Below are 17,471 nucleotides of genomic sequence, written 5' to 3' on the forward strand. Positions count from 1 at the left end.
TATTTTATCTTTGAAAAAGGCTTACATTTGGAAAAGATAATGCACGCCAACCTCGTAAAAAAACGATGAAGCCTCTCGTCTGATTTCTATTTTTATGAAGCTTCCAGCTATTTTTATAGAGAAGTATCACAGACGGAAAAGGATCCTAATTTTGGAATAGGAGGTTACGAAGGTGAGATTTGCATGGTGCCATGTCGAATTTATTATTACTTATCACACTAACATTGGGCTGGTTGAGTGAGCCTTCAGCTTTTATGCAGTTTTTAAGGATGCATTTACAAGATTCCAAATTCATACTTTTCGCTTAGATTACTAAAAAAAGTACGCCATCGTAGCAAAAATACATCGAGGTTTAAATCAAAAGAGGAGTCCAATTGAATCCTTATATTTCTAAGTGAACATACTCATAAATATAAACAGCCCTGCCATATTGAGCACCAATGTATACGTTACGGTTCGAAAATGTTGATATTCCTCCACACGAAGTCTTTAATTAACCTATTTAGACCCTGAGTCTCCTTTGGGGGTACACAGAACAGTAATATTTATCCGTCTTATCTCAGCACATTCGGTAGGCTATTTGTATCAAAAACAAAGTACACTTCGGAAAGTAATTGGAGTTACACCATTCCAAAACACGTACCTATTGGCGGAAGAATTCCATTTCACATGACTAATTGTGGAAGTCAATTTGCTCGTACACGCATTAATAAATACTTTATTATTATTCCAGTATTTATACAACTTTCATTATTTATATTATGCTATTGTGTGAAAAATAATAAATATAAAACAATACGGAAATAACGATTCCCCTTTCACCGTAAGGAGTAAATTAAACAAAAATTACATTTCGTAAAAAGTAATTGTTGCAAGTAATCCGATTAGTTTAATTCGATTACTTAACGACATGGATGGACCATATAAGTTCATTAAGCTATAAAATTTGCACACACCTTATAAACTCAAGAGCTACCTTGTACCTTTCGTTATTGGGGAAACCAAAACGAAGCTTCGGATAAATAATTCGGGAAAGGATACTCGACATTTTATAAGACTCAGACCCGTTCTCGTACAGCTACTCAACGAGAAATCGGAGGTTTCCGTAGTCAACAAACGTATTTGTGGCCCCGTTTACATTGCAGAGAGATAAACAAACAACTTATCGCGACTCGAAATTCCTGTTAACCCGAGGTGTGTTTATTTTGCTTCTCGTTTTCCACCCTTCCACACGCAAGGGCTCCAACCTGATTTTGAGTGGCCCCTCTCTACAGAAAGCGGAATGTACGAACCATGAAATGAGAAAGATAAGAGCCTCAAGGCAAAAGAAGAAGTCCAAATAATCCATTTAAATCATTGGAATCTACCTTATCCATTGCCCAAAGGGACTGCATAGAGGAGGCCCAATTCCACCCCATTGAAGGCACATTTCTGTTTCCACTTCGGTCGCATTTTAATCGGCTTACAAAACTGTCCGCGGCGCGGTGATGAGTGCAATACGATCCACTTTTTTTCCAATATTTTTCAGTATAATGTTTGCAATCGCGAGGAATAGCATTGAAAAGTTATGAATTTGATACAGCACATCATCGTGTACATAAATGTCTGCTTACACCCCTAATTATACCTTATTTCCCCGTGAAACTCAGATCAATTTGTCCGTCAGCGACGCGAGTGGCGACTTTTGTAAACCCATTTAATAGCGCGGTGGGTGAAAACACATTTAGTGGCCCACTTGAGGATCCTCTTTTGTAATATTCGTGCCTATCTAGTTCAATATGTACGGAAATTTACTTTGCGATATTCTTTCAAACATGCAGTCACTGTGGCACCTCCTTGATGAAGGTAGGGGGAACGAATATTAGAAAAGAGGACCCTCAAGTCGGCCTCTAAATGTGTCGTCACTCAGTGGCGCAGCGAGGGGGTGAGGTTTGGGGGATAAAACCCACCCCAGAGCTTAGAGAAATTTTTAATTTTAATCCATTTTACTTAATTGGATTGATATTACTAATAGAATAGAGTAAAGATTAATAAAATATCCCTCAGAAAGCCCAAAACTCACCATTTTGAATCATTTATCTTAAAAGTCCGCAATTTATTAATCTCGCACCTACCGCTTATCCTGGTGGGTATTCCATGCCTCCACACACCCCGGTATTAGTTGCTCCTAAACCCCTCCAGCCTTAATTCCTAGCTGCGACCCTGTCGTCACCCACCGTGCATTTAAATGTGTTTACAAAAGTCGCCACTCGCGTTGCCGACGGACAAGGTGATCCGAGTTTCATGGGGAAATAATGTTTAATTAGCGATTTAAAATGAGATCTATAGCCGACTCCCGATTATCCGGCTGCGGTACCTTCGTGTTGCGGATTATCCGTGCATGAGTTTTCACAGTGACAGTTTTGTTCCCAACGCCTCGCAGTGGATTTGCAGCATCCGTGCAAAATCACTGCGCGAATCTCTTTTCAGAATCTGTAATCTCGCATCCACGAATGCACGGTTTTCGGAAACCAGAAGGTATAAGAGTACAATCACGTTATCACCGCTAAAAATATCGCGGTTGGGAAAATAAGGCCTTCTAAATTAACGGACAATGTGGGTAAATAATAGTACATTTTTTGATTCACGAAAAATGAAAAAATTACATGAAATTAAAGTGAAAGTTTGCATTATCCGTGTTTCCCGATTATTTGTGCCGCAACTCCCCCATCATTAGCCCGGATAATCGGGAGTTTGCTGTATGTGCATGATGATATGATCAATGAAATGCATGAAACCTCAACGATATTCCTCGCAATTAAAAACATTAGACTGGAAAATATTGGAAAAAAGTGGATCGTGTTGCAATCGTCAGTGCGCCGCGGACATTTTTGGAAGCTGATTATAAAATGCAACCGAAATGGCAACAGAAATCAGCCTTCTGTTCTAAGAAATTGGGCCTCCTCTATGCAGTCCCCTTGGATGGAGTTAACGGGCGATATAAAGGAAGGCAAGAAGCGTATATTTCTCGCAAAATCTAACCCAGAATCACGATGCAAACATGTATTTCTGCTTGTACTCCCCGAAGCGGCGCAGAAAGCACCTGTTTGACAAAACTCCGCAGGCTCGCGTTAATAAATAATGACATCATGCGATTCACGTGCCTCGCGAAAAAAATTCAAATGAGCGTGGGGCAATTAGTCCGTATATATCCGTGCCTTTGTTTATACTCCCATTTCGGTGTTCGCTGAATTCAAACCGTGAAAGCAAATTTAGCAGGCGAGGCCTCGCGTTGAATACTTCCGCGAGAATAAGTTTTAAAAAAATTTCGCGCCCATTTCACGTATTTCGACGAATTTATCCAAGCGAGGCACGCCTAAAATTGATATTTTCCTTTTATTCGTAATACTACCTCAACCAAACATTTTTATAACCGAAATGTAGTTCAGATGAATAATCCAAACACGATTAATGTGAATAACCGCTTAATCCGAACTGCTCCGAAACGAAATGTTTTCGAAGAAAATTAATATTTTGTTATTAAAAGTTTTTTTCTTCAGTATTTTAGCGTTTTACACTGTACAAAAATTCCTTTGAGAACAAAGTTTAAAATACAGGGCAAAATATAAACTTTAAACTATGTAAGATATTTCAGATGGTGGCGTGCCACGTCGAAACCTAGGTATAAATATGAAATTAGACAGTGTTTTACATTTCGATATAATCACATATAAATTCACACGTTGACGACGTAAGAGATTCGGCCGAAAGAAAAAAAGTACATTAAAATTTTAAATTTAACTTTACAGTTTCCATTATCACTGATGTATAACTGAGTGCGATTCCTTAGGCCAGGATTTTGCACGCAAATACCTTTCCGGTATGTTTGACTTTCCTCCAGCTGTATCAAAGCGAAAATGAGGTCCCCAAATATTGGCTTCCCAATTTTAACGGAATTGGGCCTCTTCCCGAATACTGCCGTATTCCAACGCTTTACGGTGACATGCCCATAGCTTCGCGAGCCCGCATTAATGTCCCTCGTGATGACACTGATACAATGCAGGCTTATCTACTCCGCTGCGGCAATGTAAACGTAGAGAAACGAGATTTTCAGTCGAAGGGGAGATTTAGGCACTCAACCGCCGTTGGAACAACATTGCTCGAGTCATAATGTTCTCTGACCCGTCGCACGATACGAAACTGAGAATGAGACAAGAAAACTAATTATATTTGGTATGGTATGGTATTTGAAGGAGGCAACCGACATATGAGGACATTTGCGCCATGAGGGAAAGATAGGTAGGAAAGGGTTGAGAGAACCCCGTCGGCGTCGGCATTAGCTTGCTCTTAACGAAAGGCGCCTAGGGGACCACGGCTTAACGTCCCATCCGACGGACGGAGTGTTGCACTTGGAATGTCCTCCACACTACATTCAAGCAGGGATCGGGCAGTCTCTGAAAATTTTCAGCAACCGCCGGGATTTGAACCCGAGCCCACGGGGTAGGAAGCCAACACTGTAGCTACCACACCAACCCGGTCCCCACTAATTATCTTCTTGAGGCCCAAAGCAAAAGATAAGTTGAAATATCTATAGATTTAGTAATCTTAGACCTTCACATTGGATACTTTATTGTTACAGAACCTGATAACAAGTAAAACTACCTGATTACAGAACCTTATTAGTACCTGATTAATAGTAATTACGTCATCAGGTAGTCATTGGCATTATTGCAGTAAAAACAAGGGACAAGCGAAGGAGACAAGAAAACTAATTATACTCTTCTGACCCAGAGAAAAATAACAAGCTGAAATGTCGATAGAGTTTGTAATCTTGTACTTTGACATTGGATACTTAACTGTTACAGAAACTGATTACTAATACCTGATAATAGAACCTGATTATTACCTGATTAATACCAATTACGTCACCAGGTTGTCATGGGCCTTCAGATAATTTATTGTTTCAGAATCAGATTACTACAATCTGGTTATAGAACCTGATTATAATAATTATAAGTACACCTTATGGCAAATTAGGCTATTTTTTAATCACAATTTAGTCAACATATATTCATGATAGCATAATGTAAATGATGAAAGTAGCGTAAAAACAGGAATAAAAATCCAATATTTAATGATAACAGTACGAGAAAAACGAGTCTTATCGGAACCAGCCATGTTCACTTCAACCACTGCTCATGTAAAACTGAATTCTTCCGCCAATACGAGTTCTCGAATGGTGTAACTTCAATAACTTTTAAAAATTTACAGTATTTTTATGCAAATTGTCCATCAAACATGCTGAGAAAGGACCGATAAATATTGCTGTTTTATGTATCCCTCAGGGGACATAGGATCTGCAGAGTTTAAGTAAAGACTTCATGCGGAGAAAAAAAAATCGTAACTTGTACAAGAGCGCTTAGTAACCAAAAACTGAGGGGATCACAGAAACTAACAACTTCGGTATTACAATGAGAGATGCGGAAGTTAACAAATTATATACTTACATTAATTACTTAAGTATGAAAGGTGGGGTCGCGTTTTATTTTTTGCAAAAGTGGTGATGTCTTGTCCTCCAAATTTTTTGCTATTTTAACGAAAAAATGATACATGTTAATTGAATGATATCCTCATTATAGACCCACCTATCAGCTCTGAGTTTCGCTCACCATTGACTTGGGTAAATTCAAGAAAAAAATACTGGAGTAAAGACAAAATGCACGTTACATCTCTTAATGGAAAAAAAGAACGAGGAATGTCGAAATCGCTACCCCCAGAGTTTTATTGAAAAAAAAGGATTGTTTCCTAATTCGTTAAAAGAATAAATTTCGGCATTCAAAATTTTTGATTAATATTCATGGCTACAAAGCTATTTATTTTCATGCAAAAACATTAGCTTTATAGCTTTCATCATGACATTGTAAATATTTATGTACACCTTAGGAATAGGAAATAAATGTTATGTCTACCACTCTGCGTTGATGAAGCTACTTCATCGCACTGGTTAATAATTCTAACAGTGGTTTGACGAAACTTAGCACTCAATTTTCCTATCAACTGACATTTATAATCCTAGGCATTTCTTCTCTTTCACATCATTCAACGTGGAAGTTGTTTCATTGAAAGTTTTCGTACGCTAAAATTATTCAAAACTACATCGCAAAGAAAGTAGTATCATCGCTATAAAACTATCAGTACAGTCCCCTGTGCAAATTTTGGGACTAACTGTCACCAGCGTCTTAGATGAAAGAATGAGATGAGATGTGGAATTACTATAATTAGTGTAACGTCTAATTTTTTTCAATTGCTGACAATGTTGTGACTTATTACTAGTTATGATCAGCGATATTTTTTCTGTAAACTTTAAAATTTCTTTTAGCATTAGAACGTTTTTAGCTGAAAGGAATGTCTTCATTTAAGAGAGGGTTTACTTTTTGGTTTGTTGAATCAAAGAAATATTTTGACGCAACATCGTTTGAGATAAAGTGGTAATACATTTTTAACCACGGCACAAGTACGGCATAATAATTTGCATAAGAGGCAGAGCGAAATAACTCGGTGTTCATCGTGAACACCAAAAAATAGCGAGAGACAGCATGAGAATTGTCATGGAGTCATCTATGTTAACCACCTGGAGAAGCATTAAACTGAATTAGTGAAGACTAAGTGCTAAACACTCATTATTTCTTACTCTTTTCTCTGAGCTACGCGAAGCCACTTCCGGCCGGTGTTACATACACTGGACTTACTCACCGATAGAGGCCCAAGGGTGCATTAAAGTTGAAGAAAGGCTGACAACAGGAGAAATAAAATCGCGTCAAAGTTGGGGGAGGAGTAGGGGACACTGCGACCGGTGGCGCTGCCTGGCGGGTAGCGTCTCAAGCTTGCAAGAACACACTGCCGTGGAGGGGGATTTAAAATGACTTTGTTGTTGTCCTCCCTATCCTTCCCCCGCCAGTTAACTTCAGGAGGGGACAAGTGAACACGGAAGTGAGCCGAAGGAACGAATAGTTGGCCGCAGAAGAGAGTTATCCCGCACTGAAGGCAGCCGCGAGAAGAACAGCTCGGCTCAAGATTTGAAGCGTGCTCTTCGTTCACAAACCACGAGGTAACACACACACTCACACACACTTGGGAGAAGATGAACTCGTCGCACTAGTGAACAGACGTCAAGAAGCTGCGCAGTATCCAGTAGCGGAAACTTGATCCCCGTGCGACTGTAAAAACTGATTCCGAGGGATTACTCCTGGGAGGAAGATTGTGCCGTCAGATTACCACATTCAGAGAGAAGTCAGGCGTGAAGGAAGGCTAAATCCAGGAAAAAACTGGAAGGATAACGCTAAGGTATCGTTTTCTGGCGTACCGGGAAGCTTGATCGATCTGTCAAGATTTCAAACTTGCAGAGGAAGTGCTACGAAAAAAACTAGCCGTGACGAAGAAATCCAAAGGTAAAGTGTAAACACAAACTTTAATTTACCACAAGACGTCTAGTTAGAGATGTTGATTTCACTGACTCACAACGAAGAATCGAGTTAAAATAGATTCTAAGCTAGCATTACGGAGACAGTGTTTGGAACCGTCAACTCTTCCAAGGGGTGGCGATGAAGACACCTTGTTGACACCGTGCAGAGCTTGATAATAGGAGAGTGCCACAAGGATGCCGACCGGGGATGTCAAATTTTCTAAGAGGTTGAGGGGAAGAAACCCTCAGTATTTGCCGAGTAAACAGAATGTAGGTGAGTACTTCATGGACCATGGAAAGGACTGTCGAATTTTCTTAATTATAGTAACCCTGTCACACAGATTTCAGTTGAATACTATCCTGGTACAGCTAGCTCTAAGATGTCTTCGCTGGTATCGGAGACGTGACCATAAGGCCGGCGTGAAAAAACAGACACAAAGCGAGTGTCACAAGGATTTCGGTTGGGCCCGCTAGATTTCCTCAATCGAAGAGTTGATCCCGCGCGCACATGGGCTGTGTCCTGGTGAATATAGGTCAGTACTACATGGACCCTGGAAAGAAGTGACGAATTTTCTTACTTCCTTTCCTAAGCTACGCTTCCGCATTCGAAGGGCTGATACTGCGCGCACGTGGTTTAAATCCCGTGAATATATATAGGGAGTATTATCCGGGCGCTGGCTAGGGCCGTAAAAATGTCTTCGTTGTTAGCGGTAGAACGGAGTGTAAACACAGATTTTAAAGGAGTGCCACAAGGATGCTGGTTGGGACCGCTACGCTTCCTCATTCGATCAGTTGATACTGCAAGCACGTGAATTAAGTCCCGTGGGTAAATATCGGGAGTATTATCCCGACGCTGGTTAGGGCAGTCAAATTCCTTCGCTGTTTGCGGTAGAACGGTGTGTAAACACAGATCTTACGGGAGTACCACAAGGATGCCGGTTGGACCCGCTAAGTCCCGTGAGTATATATTGGGAGTATTATCCTGACGCTGGTTAATGCTGATAAATTTCTTCGCTGTTTGCGGTAGAACGGCGTGTAAACACAGATTTTAAGGGAGTACCACAAGGATGCTGCTCGGGACCGCTATGTTTCCTCGACCTAAGACTTAATCCCTCTCGCACGTCGGCTGAGTCCTGGTGACTCCGGACACACTTCCGGCCGCGGGAACCAAAGACACAAGCCGTTGGGACTGCCAACAGGGCCGCGTGTGAATATCCGAGACGGTGACGAGATGGAACACCGAAGGACTGGACCCACTCGCGGGCGACCAAGATTCGTCTCGACGCGGATACTGGGTCGAAGGGGTGGGGATGGTGGGAGGGGTCCAGGAGTGTGCGGAAAAGTGGGGTACGGGGGGCGCTGCATGCAGGGCGGAAGGAAGGGGTGGGGGTTCTCAGTTGCGACGACTCCCTAATGGCTGTTTGGGCGGGAGTGGCGGACGCCGGCCAAATAGTATTCGTATCCGCGGTGCGGAGGTGGGGTTAGCGGGGAGGATGACGATCAAAGGCGCGGCGCGGAGGGAGGCGCGAGTGCTCGGGAAGTGGCCGGCGCCTCGGGGGCGACAGAAGCGACGCGAGCGGTCGCGAGAAGAGGTACGAGAGGAGAGAATTGCGAGAACGAGACATAGAAGCAGGAAGAGTAGTGGCAAGGAAGTGAATTCTTAGCCACTCAAGGTCTACAGCATAGCAAGGAAAAGGAGCAGACTAGGTAGTAAGTGTAGTTATAGGGGTAAGACAGATCTTGAGAAGAAAATAGCAACACCAAAATATTTAGGAAAAAGTTATTATCAGCATGAGATAAAGTCCAGGACACGAAGAACCAATATAAAATAGGTTTCCTACTCAAATAAGAATATATTTTTCTGAAAATATTTACCATAAAAACTCTTCGAGCTCTCTCAGAAAATTTAATATAAAAAAAGTGATAAATGTGGACGAGAATCAAATGTCTCTAAAAAATTTATTATGATACACTTTATGCTACCACCGGGAAATCTCGTAACCATTTTTTTAAAACAATAACTCACATTCTAGAACGCGAATAAATAACTCATAGCACCATCCCGTCTTCGGGGTGAAGCCGCGTCGAGTCGTCAATGTTCACATACTTGGCCAACGTTTCGAAGGCTATGCAGCACTCCATCGTCTGGACATACCAAGCGATCAACTGCTGATGTGTGAACAGTTACAACTCTACGTGTTCACACCCCGAAGACTGAGGGGATTGCAATGATTAATTTTAGCCGCGGAAACCTATATTTTAGCGAAGACAATTTGCTACATCGACTATTTTCGTGAAGTAAAAAGTAAACGGAGAAGAATATATTTTAATCTTTCGATACGTGTGTTACAGAATAACGATAAAGACCAAGTGGATTGATTGTGTAAACATAGTGGAAATTCTAAGAATATTAGGAGAGAAGTATTTTGAAAAAATTGAAAAAATGAAGGAAAAACTCAATCAGCCACATTATGAGGCATGATGACCTAATAAAAATTATCGTAGAAGGACAGGGGCAAGGGAAATATGGGTAAGATGGCCTCGGATGAGGTATTTAGAGTTGGAGGTAAAGGCTATTAATCAGAAGAATAATGTTGGTGTCAAAAGATTAGCTCAAAGGAGAAATTAGCGGAGAGTTGTTTTCCCGCCATCAAGTGGCCTATAAAAAGATAGGGGGTTAGTACAACTTGGTCTTCCAGCAAAGTATTATAAAAATAGCGAAAAAGAATATAAATGAGAATTAAGTGTCTTTTTTAATTTTTTTCGATAAATTTTATGCAACCACCGGGAAATCTTCCCGCTGGTAATTACTTCATAAAAAATAGTAATATACAGTCTGGAACGCGAAAATATCATGTAACATTATTTAGACGACCTAAGAAGTGAAAGTTTATTACATAGAATGGAAGCTTTTGAAACGTGTGTTACAGAGGAATGATGGATCGTTAAGGTGAAGAATGATTTTTGTGTCAAAATGTTTCACTGTCATGAGAATTCAGTGGAAAGCTGCATCTAACCAATCTCAGGATTGATAATTGTTGATAATGAAAAACTAAACGCACCTCTTGTTGCATAATGCCAAGAACACTGTTTCCAAAACAACAGGGGGCCAGTTTTTTACACAAAACACATTGAAAACTTTATTATGGGATGTACGATAACGGCACCTGGGATTTGAACCCAGGATCCATAAATAGGTAGGCCAACGCTCAACCCAATGGCCACCAGATTCACACTATTGCATATAAAGCTTACTGTTCACATCAGGTCTGTTCATTGAAACACGTACCTTAAGTGCTCAATTCTAATACAAGCAGTGAATTTTTAGCCAATGTATGACAAATTGAGGTTGAGCACGAGTTTTAAGAACTTATTTTCCCTCCAACGGTCTTGCATTTCAAAGGAAATTACCTTTATTGTCCATTAGGCTGTTCAACTGGATCATGAGCTAATAATGACGGATAATTAACTACCGTACAGTGAATTCAAGTGTCATCGTTTTACCAAAGCACATGCCTCAGCGATAATTAATGAATAAAAGTTGAGAATTTTTTTGAAGCATAATAATCTTAGATGTAAGAGAAAGATGGTAATTTTCATCCCACTTTTATTCTTTCCACTCGCGAAGTAGATTTTTCCAAGCATGGTGACGAATGAAGGTTGATCACGCGTCTTAAGGTCTTATTTACCCTCCAATGGCCTTAATTTACAAAGGAAATCGTCTCCATTGTCCACAGCCGTGTTAAACTGGATCAAGAGAAAATAATGTCGAATTTTTTCTTTATTTTTTTACTACCATAGAGTGCAATAGAGAGCCATTGTTATACCACATAACTGTGCGGAATAATTAGCCGATCAGGTAAAAGACTGCTTCAGTGGAAATATTGAAGAGAAATATTGTGACACACTTACTTTCCAGTGACCTATGAATGCTGATCATACATTTCATACATCTCTTTTTGATATGATTAATGTTAATTGTTGTATTAGAAGAAGCAATTTAGTTATAATTCATATTGTTTAATGATAACGTTGTTAATTTTATTACGTTGACTCCGAGTTTTTGTAGTGTGACTGGGTTACTGAGTTTTGTTACATTGTTACAGACTGCGTTTATTCATTACTTGTTTTTTGATATATTTAGCATTCATTTTTGTCGAAGAGGAAGCAATACGGTTCTTTTATCACATTACTGAATAACGTTGTTACCGTTATGTCTATTGTTGATAATTCCTATGACAATTTCCCTTATTTTGTTTCCTGATTGTCCGATCGGCTTATTACCGGATTAATTGTCTTGCACATCATTGTTAATTGACATTATGTTCCAAAGGAGTTCAACCCTAGAGCAGTAGTACCACATGATCAAAGCACATGCCTGAGCGATAATTAATGAATAAAATCGAGTTGAGAAATGTTTTGAACCAGAATAATCTTAGATGATGGAGAGAGTGGGTAATTTTCAGCACGAAACAAGAGTTGATTGGGATTGGAAACTGTATAACATGCGAGAATGACGTAACCTTATTCTTTGCTCGCTTACGAGGAAAAAACTGCCACCGAGCCCCAAAGAATGAACCCCTCAGTCTTGGAAATAAGCCAGAATAAATTATACGAGTGGTTCACGTGAATTAGTTCCGGGAAAAAGAAAGAGAGCTAGTTTTTTCCATGACTGCAATTTTAAAACCACAATGGAATCCTCTCTTTCGGATTCTAAAGAACATTTAACACTGTCTGTCAACATAAAGATTCGACACTCAAGTTTCACATTGGGTGTGGAGTGGTTGAAATAATTTTTTGATTTGCACGGTATACTGAGTAAACTCTTGATGAGAAATTGGCTGTAAAGTATGCGTAGAATATTATTCATTTATTTGCTTTTTGATGTATTTAGCGTTCATTTTTGTCAAAGAAGAAGCAATATGTTTCTTTTATCACATTGTTGAATAACTTTGTTACCATTATGTCTATTGTTGACAATTCCTATGAAAATTTCCCTTACTTTGATTCCCGATTCTCTGATCGGCATATTACCGGATTAATGGGGTGTTTGCATGGATTTTTTTAGCGATATATACGGAAACTTCACTTCATCCTAGATACGGAAATGCTATTTAAACTTAAATTTACGGTAATTTTGGCCATTTCTGGCTGCGTAAAAATTACCCGGTTTGAACGTCCGCGAAAATAAGGAAAAAAGAACATGGCCGCCCGTGACGTCACTTGCCCGTAACTTCGAGCAACGGGTATGTTATAGTTAATGGTTTGACCTTGTTACGCGCTCTCTTGCACGAAAGTCAGAGATAAACTGTGCGTAATGTCGGCATATAAATGGTGTTTTGTACCTGAGTGTACAAATACAAGCAGCAGGAACCCCAGCAAAGTGTTTTTCGCAGTTCCAAAGGAAAAGAAACGGAGGAAGAAATGGTTTCGAGTTGCAAGAAGAAACTTCGATGTCTCTCTGAAATCAACCCTTTATTGCTGCGAGGACCATTTTGAGGTATTTTAATATTTATTACTGACTCTTATTGAATAGATGATAATGTATGTATATGACGCGTAAATTATTCATGATGAAGAGCCTTTAACATCTGCTGAATGAATCCGTTAATCGTACAAAATAGCCAACGTAATGAAATGGAAAATAGATGCTTCCAAAAAACTGCAAATCAAAGGATGTAAATTGTTGACGAAGAAAACCTTGGAAGAAGCATTTAGTAGATCATAAGTCAATAGTTTGAGGTATGATTTTGGTATGTACATTTAAAAATATATACCTAATGCTTTTGTTCATAGATGGAGGACGACATGGAAAATTTCATGAGGTACAAAATGGTAGGAGGGCATAAGCTATTGAAAAAATGTGCTTTTCCCCACATATTTGGCTGCCAGAAAGATCGGCAGAGAGCATTTGCGTCAACCACCAGAAAATTACCCATGAAGAGGACTCAGCAGAGATTAGTAGAAGACGCACTGAGTGTAAGTTATACATATGCAGCCCTCCCTAGGCTGGATCTAAAGATATTTGTAGCCTCAATGTGAATTGATGAATATTACAGCCTTATTATGGGAACTCTTTACAGGTACCTACTTTAAGTGTAGACTGCATTGTTTATATTTGCCCTTTAAATAAATTAATATTTTAATTAATTAATGAAATAAATGATAATCACTAAATAGAAACAGTTACATAGACATAAATGTGTTCTACAGGCATAGACTGACTAATATATGATATGCTGCCACATTGAAGCCTAATAACAACACAGCAGTTAATATTTCTGAAAAATATTTCATATTAAAATGTGAAATCCATATTCTTGGCTTCTATAACTATTGGCTATACTTGGATTCTAACCCCATCATATCTGAAATAAAATGGGCAAAATAATAAGCTTGAAATTGAAATAAAATGTTGTCAATCATGTATTTAATTCTATACTTATTTGCCCAGTAGGAGTTTGTATATTTTCATATAAGCTCAAGTTATTATTGAAAATTTGAAGTGAAGAGTTTGGTACTGCTCAGTTACTCAAATTGAAAACAATCAACTTGGTACTATGGAGATAAGGGTCTCGTTAAATGTACCTATATCAGTTACTTGAAAATTATTGCCTGAATTATGCAACTCATAAAATATATGCTTTTCTTTTAGGTTGATAAACATATCCCTCCCCATATAATAAGTCATAATTTGGATGAGGAGCCAGTGGACATAGAACTAGACTGCTCTGAAGCTCATGAGGGTGGAAATGCTGCATCCAACTATGAGCCATTGACTCTTACAAAGACATTTAGTGATTCTAGTGCCCAAACTTCTGTTTCTCACAGGAGTAAGGGTATTAATTGCAATATGACAAAAAAGGAAGTACTTAACATTGCCACATCACCCATCAAGCTACAGAGAGATGTGTCGACATCTCCACTGAAGGGAATAGGTGGGGCTGTGGATGAAGAGGAAATGGAGTCTGTCACAACAGACTCAGATGAAATGACTGAGGGTGTGGAAAATGGCAGTGGGAGTGAATATGAGCCACACTCATCTGAGAGTGATGAGTCTGCTCATGAATTTCAGGACCCTGATACAATTCTCTCTTGTGTAAATAGGAAATCCAAATTGTATATTGGCATGCCAGTTGAGTGGTATCCTCATGCAATGCCTTTGATAATGAAATACACTAAACTTGGCCAGAGAGACATTGTATTGACTCTCATGAAAATCAAGGTAAATGATTCTTTTGAAAGGCTCGCGGATCAATTTTGAATATCATGTGGCCATGCATGTAAAATTTTTAACAGAACTGTTCCAATCCTGGCACACACATTGAAGGAACTGATCTATTGGCCGGATAGGGTGACTATAAAAAGGCAGCTTCCCATACCTTTCAGGTTCAATTTTTATGATGTGCAATCTATAATAGACTGCCTTGAAATTGAAATAGAGAAGCCTAGTGATCCTGTCAAACAGGCATTGACATGGTCCCAGTACAAAGGCTGCAATACCCTGAAGTACCTTGTATCATCAACCCCTGATGGATTTATAAATTTTGTGTCAGAAGGGTTTGGAGGCAGAATCTCTGATTCCCTCTTGGTAGAGGAGTGTGAGTATTTGGAGAGGCTACCAAAAGGGGCTGTGGTCATGGCAGACCATGGCTTTAAAGGCATTGGCCAACTGCTGCAAGCCCGAGGATGCCAGTTGGTAAAGCCTCCATCTGTGGCAGCTGGCCAGATATCCACAAAAGAGGACGTTCTGGCAACAAAAAGGATTGCCAGCCTTAGAATTCACATTGAAAGGGTGATAAGAAGGCTTCGTGAATTTGAATTTTTAAAACCTCACTCTATAATCCCTAGCAAGCTTATTGCAAGCACTAATGATGTCATTGTCATAGCTTGTGGTATAGTAAATACTCAATCACCAATAATTAAAGTGTAGCTTATTTGTTAGTAGCCTGCAATTTTCTAGTTTTGAAAAGTTATTTGTTGTTGCACATGTCACGTTTGTGATTTATTTGTTGTCCTTTTGAGATAAAGCTATTCTTTTTACTACAATGTAGCAAAATATTTTTTTTGAATTCCTGAGAGTTTCCCACCTTGTCCATCTGCTTCATCTCTGATTGATAACTCTGCAGTAGTTCTACCTTTTAAGTGAGATACATCAAAAAAGTGATTTCTGTTGATCATGTAATTTCAAAGATCTTATGTGAGGGGCTGAGAAGGCAATGGGTGCAAGGGACTTTTTTCTAAACAAAGCTAGACACAGAAAGTAGGTAAAGAAGACAAATTAGATCAGTAGATATTTAGTAGTACATTTGATTTTGAACTCTATGTCAGCACGGAACAGATACTTACTCACTCGTATTCCTTTTCTACCAAGTTTTTATATATTTATTCTATAAACTTCTGCACCTAACTCTGTTTAAGATAAAAATCACTTTTACCCCTTGGCTTCTAACCTCATCATACCTGAAATACTAATAACAATGGGCCAAATAAAAAGCTTTAAAATGAAAGTAAATGTTGTCAATTATATATTTAAACAATAATTGAGCTGAACCACTAGAATTAAGTAATTATGAACATCTTTATATATTGGAGAGGGTCATGAACAATAGCCTTTTACAAATTTCCAATACAAATTCATTATTTCTGGCTAATAATTTTTATTTATTTAAGCTTTACTTAGCTGCATTGAGAAGCTGGGGAAAAATATATTTTTTCCAGAAGTCCTTCACCTCCTCAACCATAGCTTCACAATACTCCCTATCATAATCAACCCAAGCAAGGTCAATGTGCCTACTTTCTTCAAACTGCCAATCAGCAACACAAAACAGGCCTCTCTTCCTCCCACTAGCATGCATCTGCATCTGTATCTGACTGAGATACTTAGCAGCAATTTTCCCATTTTTTAATATATATTTTTTTTGTGCCTTCGAACTGAAAGGACATTTTATTTCAACGACATATTCCTTGGCTATGCCATCTGGAGATGCACCTGCTATTGGACACCCAGGAAAAAGTAAAATACCACATTGGTTAATGTTTTCTTTTACTCTCGTCATTAATTCCCGCAGTACCAATAGTTCTAAGTTCCTCCCCCTGGCCATCGCCACAGTCTCGTGCAGTTTATTTGTTCCAATGATGTTCTGCACAAAAGAATTACCTACTGATTTAGAGTGAATTACACCATACAATTTAGATGCTGTCACTCTACCATATCGCAGTTCTTGCCACAGGAGATTGTAAGACTGCCCTGCAGTGGCTGATGCAATATCACCACAGATTGGATTGGTGAGCTTAGAGGCAGAAAAACTGAGGAAGTCGTCAGCAGAACCAGCTCCATTCATTGTAATATGGAGATGAAATCATCAGGTAACTTACCGAAGTGCCTTCGTTCCTCTAACTTCCGGAATGCTGAAGCAGTCATTTCCCTTCAAATACTCCACCACCATAAATATATCTGCTTTTGGTAGATTATTTGTATTTCCTTTATCAAAAAACCTCTAATTCCATGTTTTCGACAATTTTCCCAGTCGCAATGAGGCCTCATATGGGTAACTACGGGCAAGTGACGTCACCAACCGATCGACGAATCACAGGATGTATCTTCTCCCGCCGATTTCCTTGGCATTTTAGCTATTTTATTATTCATTTAATTATATATTTGTCCATTTTACTGCATTAAAACCTATTTTTTCGTCATCTATCTCCTTTCCTCTATACGATGAAGAAATATTTAAGCGCAAAAAAATTTTATGCAAACACCCCATTGTCTTGCACATCATATAGATAGAATAAATAATGAGATAGATAAAATAATGTATTAAATTATAAGCATATGAGAGAATTATTAATACTGAAAAATGGTAGCTGATAACTTCGGGCTAAACTATGTTAAACCTTTCCAATATGGAAAATGAAAGAATGAAATTTTTTGGGTGCACAAATGAACTTGAAAAAGAACGACCGATCTGACATAACATGACGATGTCACTATGTTACGAAGCCAGGGTCGTGTTTTATTAGATATATT

General features: G+C 39.0%; 1 protein-coding gene across 4 annotated transcripts in view; it reads right to left on the bottom strand.

Moving 5' to 3' along the window:
- LOC124169686 (protein quiver) overlaps window positions 1–17,471 on the bottom strand; it is a 168,031-nt gene that overhangs the window by 70,262 nt on the left and 80,298 nt on the right. The window contains exon 1 of one of the 4 annotated variants that reach the window (XM_046548362.1): window positions 6,733–8,698. The exons of the other annotated variants lie outside the window; for them this stretch is intronic. Coding sequence (XP_046404318.1) covers window positions 6,733–6,754 — 22 coding nt within the window. The 5' untranslated portion in view covers window positions 6,755–8,698. Of the gene's footprint in view, window positions 1–6,732; window positions 8,699–17,471 lie in introns of those variants that run through there. 4 annotated transcript variants of the gene reach the window in all.

The sequence above is a fragment of the Ischnura elegans genome, chromosome 12 (assembly GCF_921293095.1).
Source record: "Ischnura elegans chromosome 12, ioIscEleg1.1, whole genome shotgun sequence".
Lineage (NCBI taxonomy): Eukaryota > Metazoa > Arthropoda > Insecta > Odonata > Coenagrionidae > Ischnura > Ischnura elegans.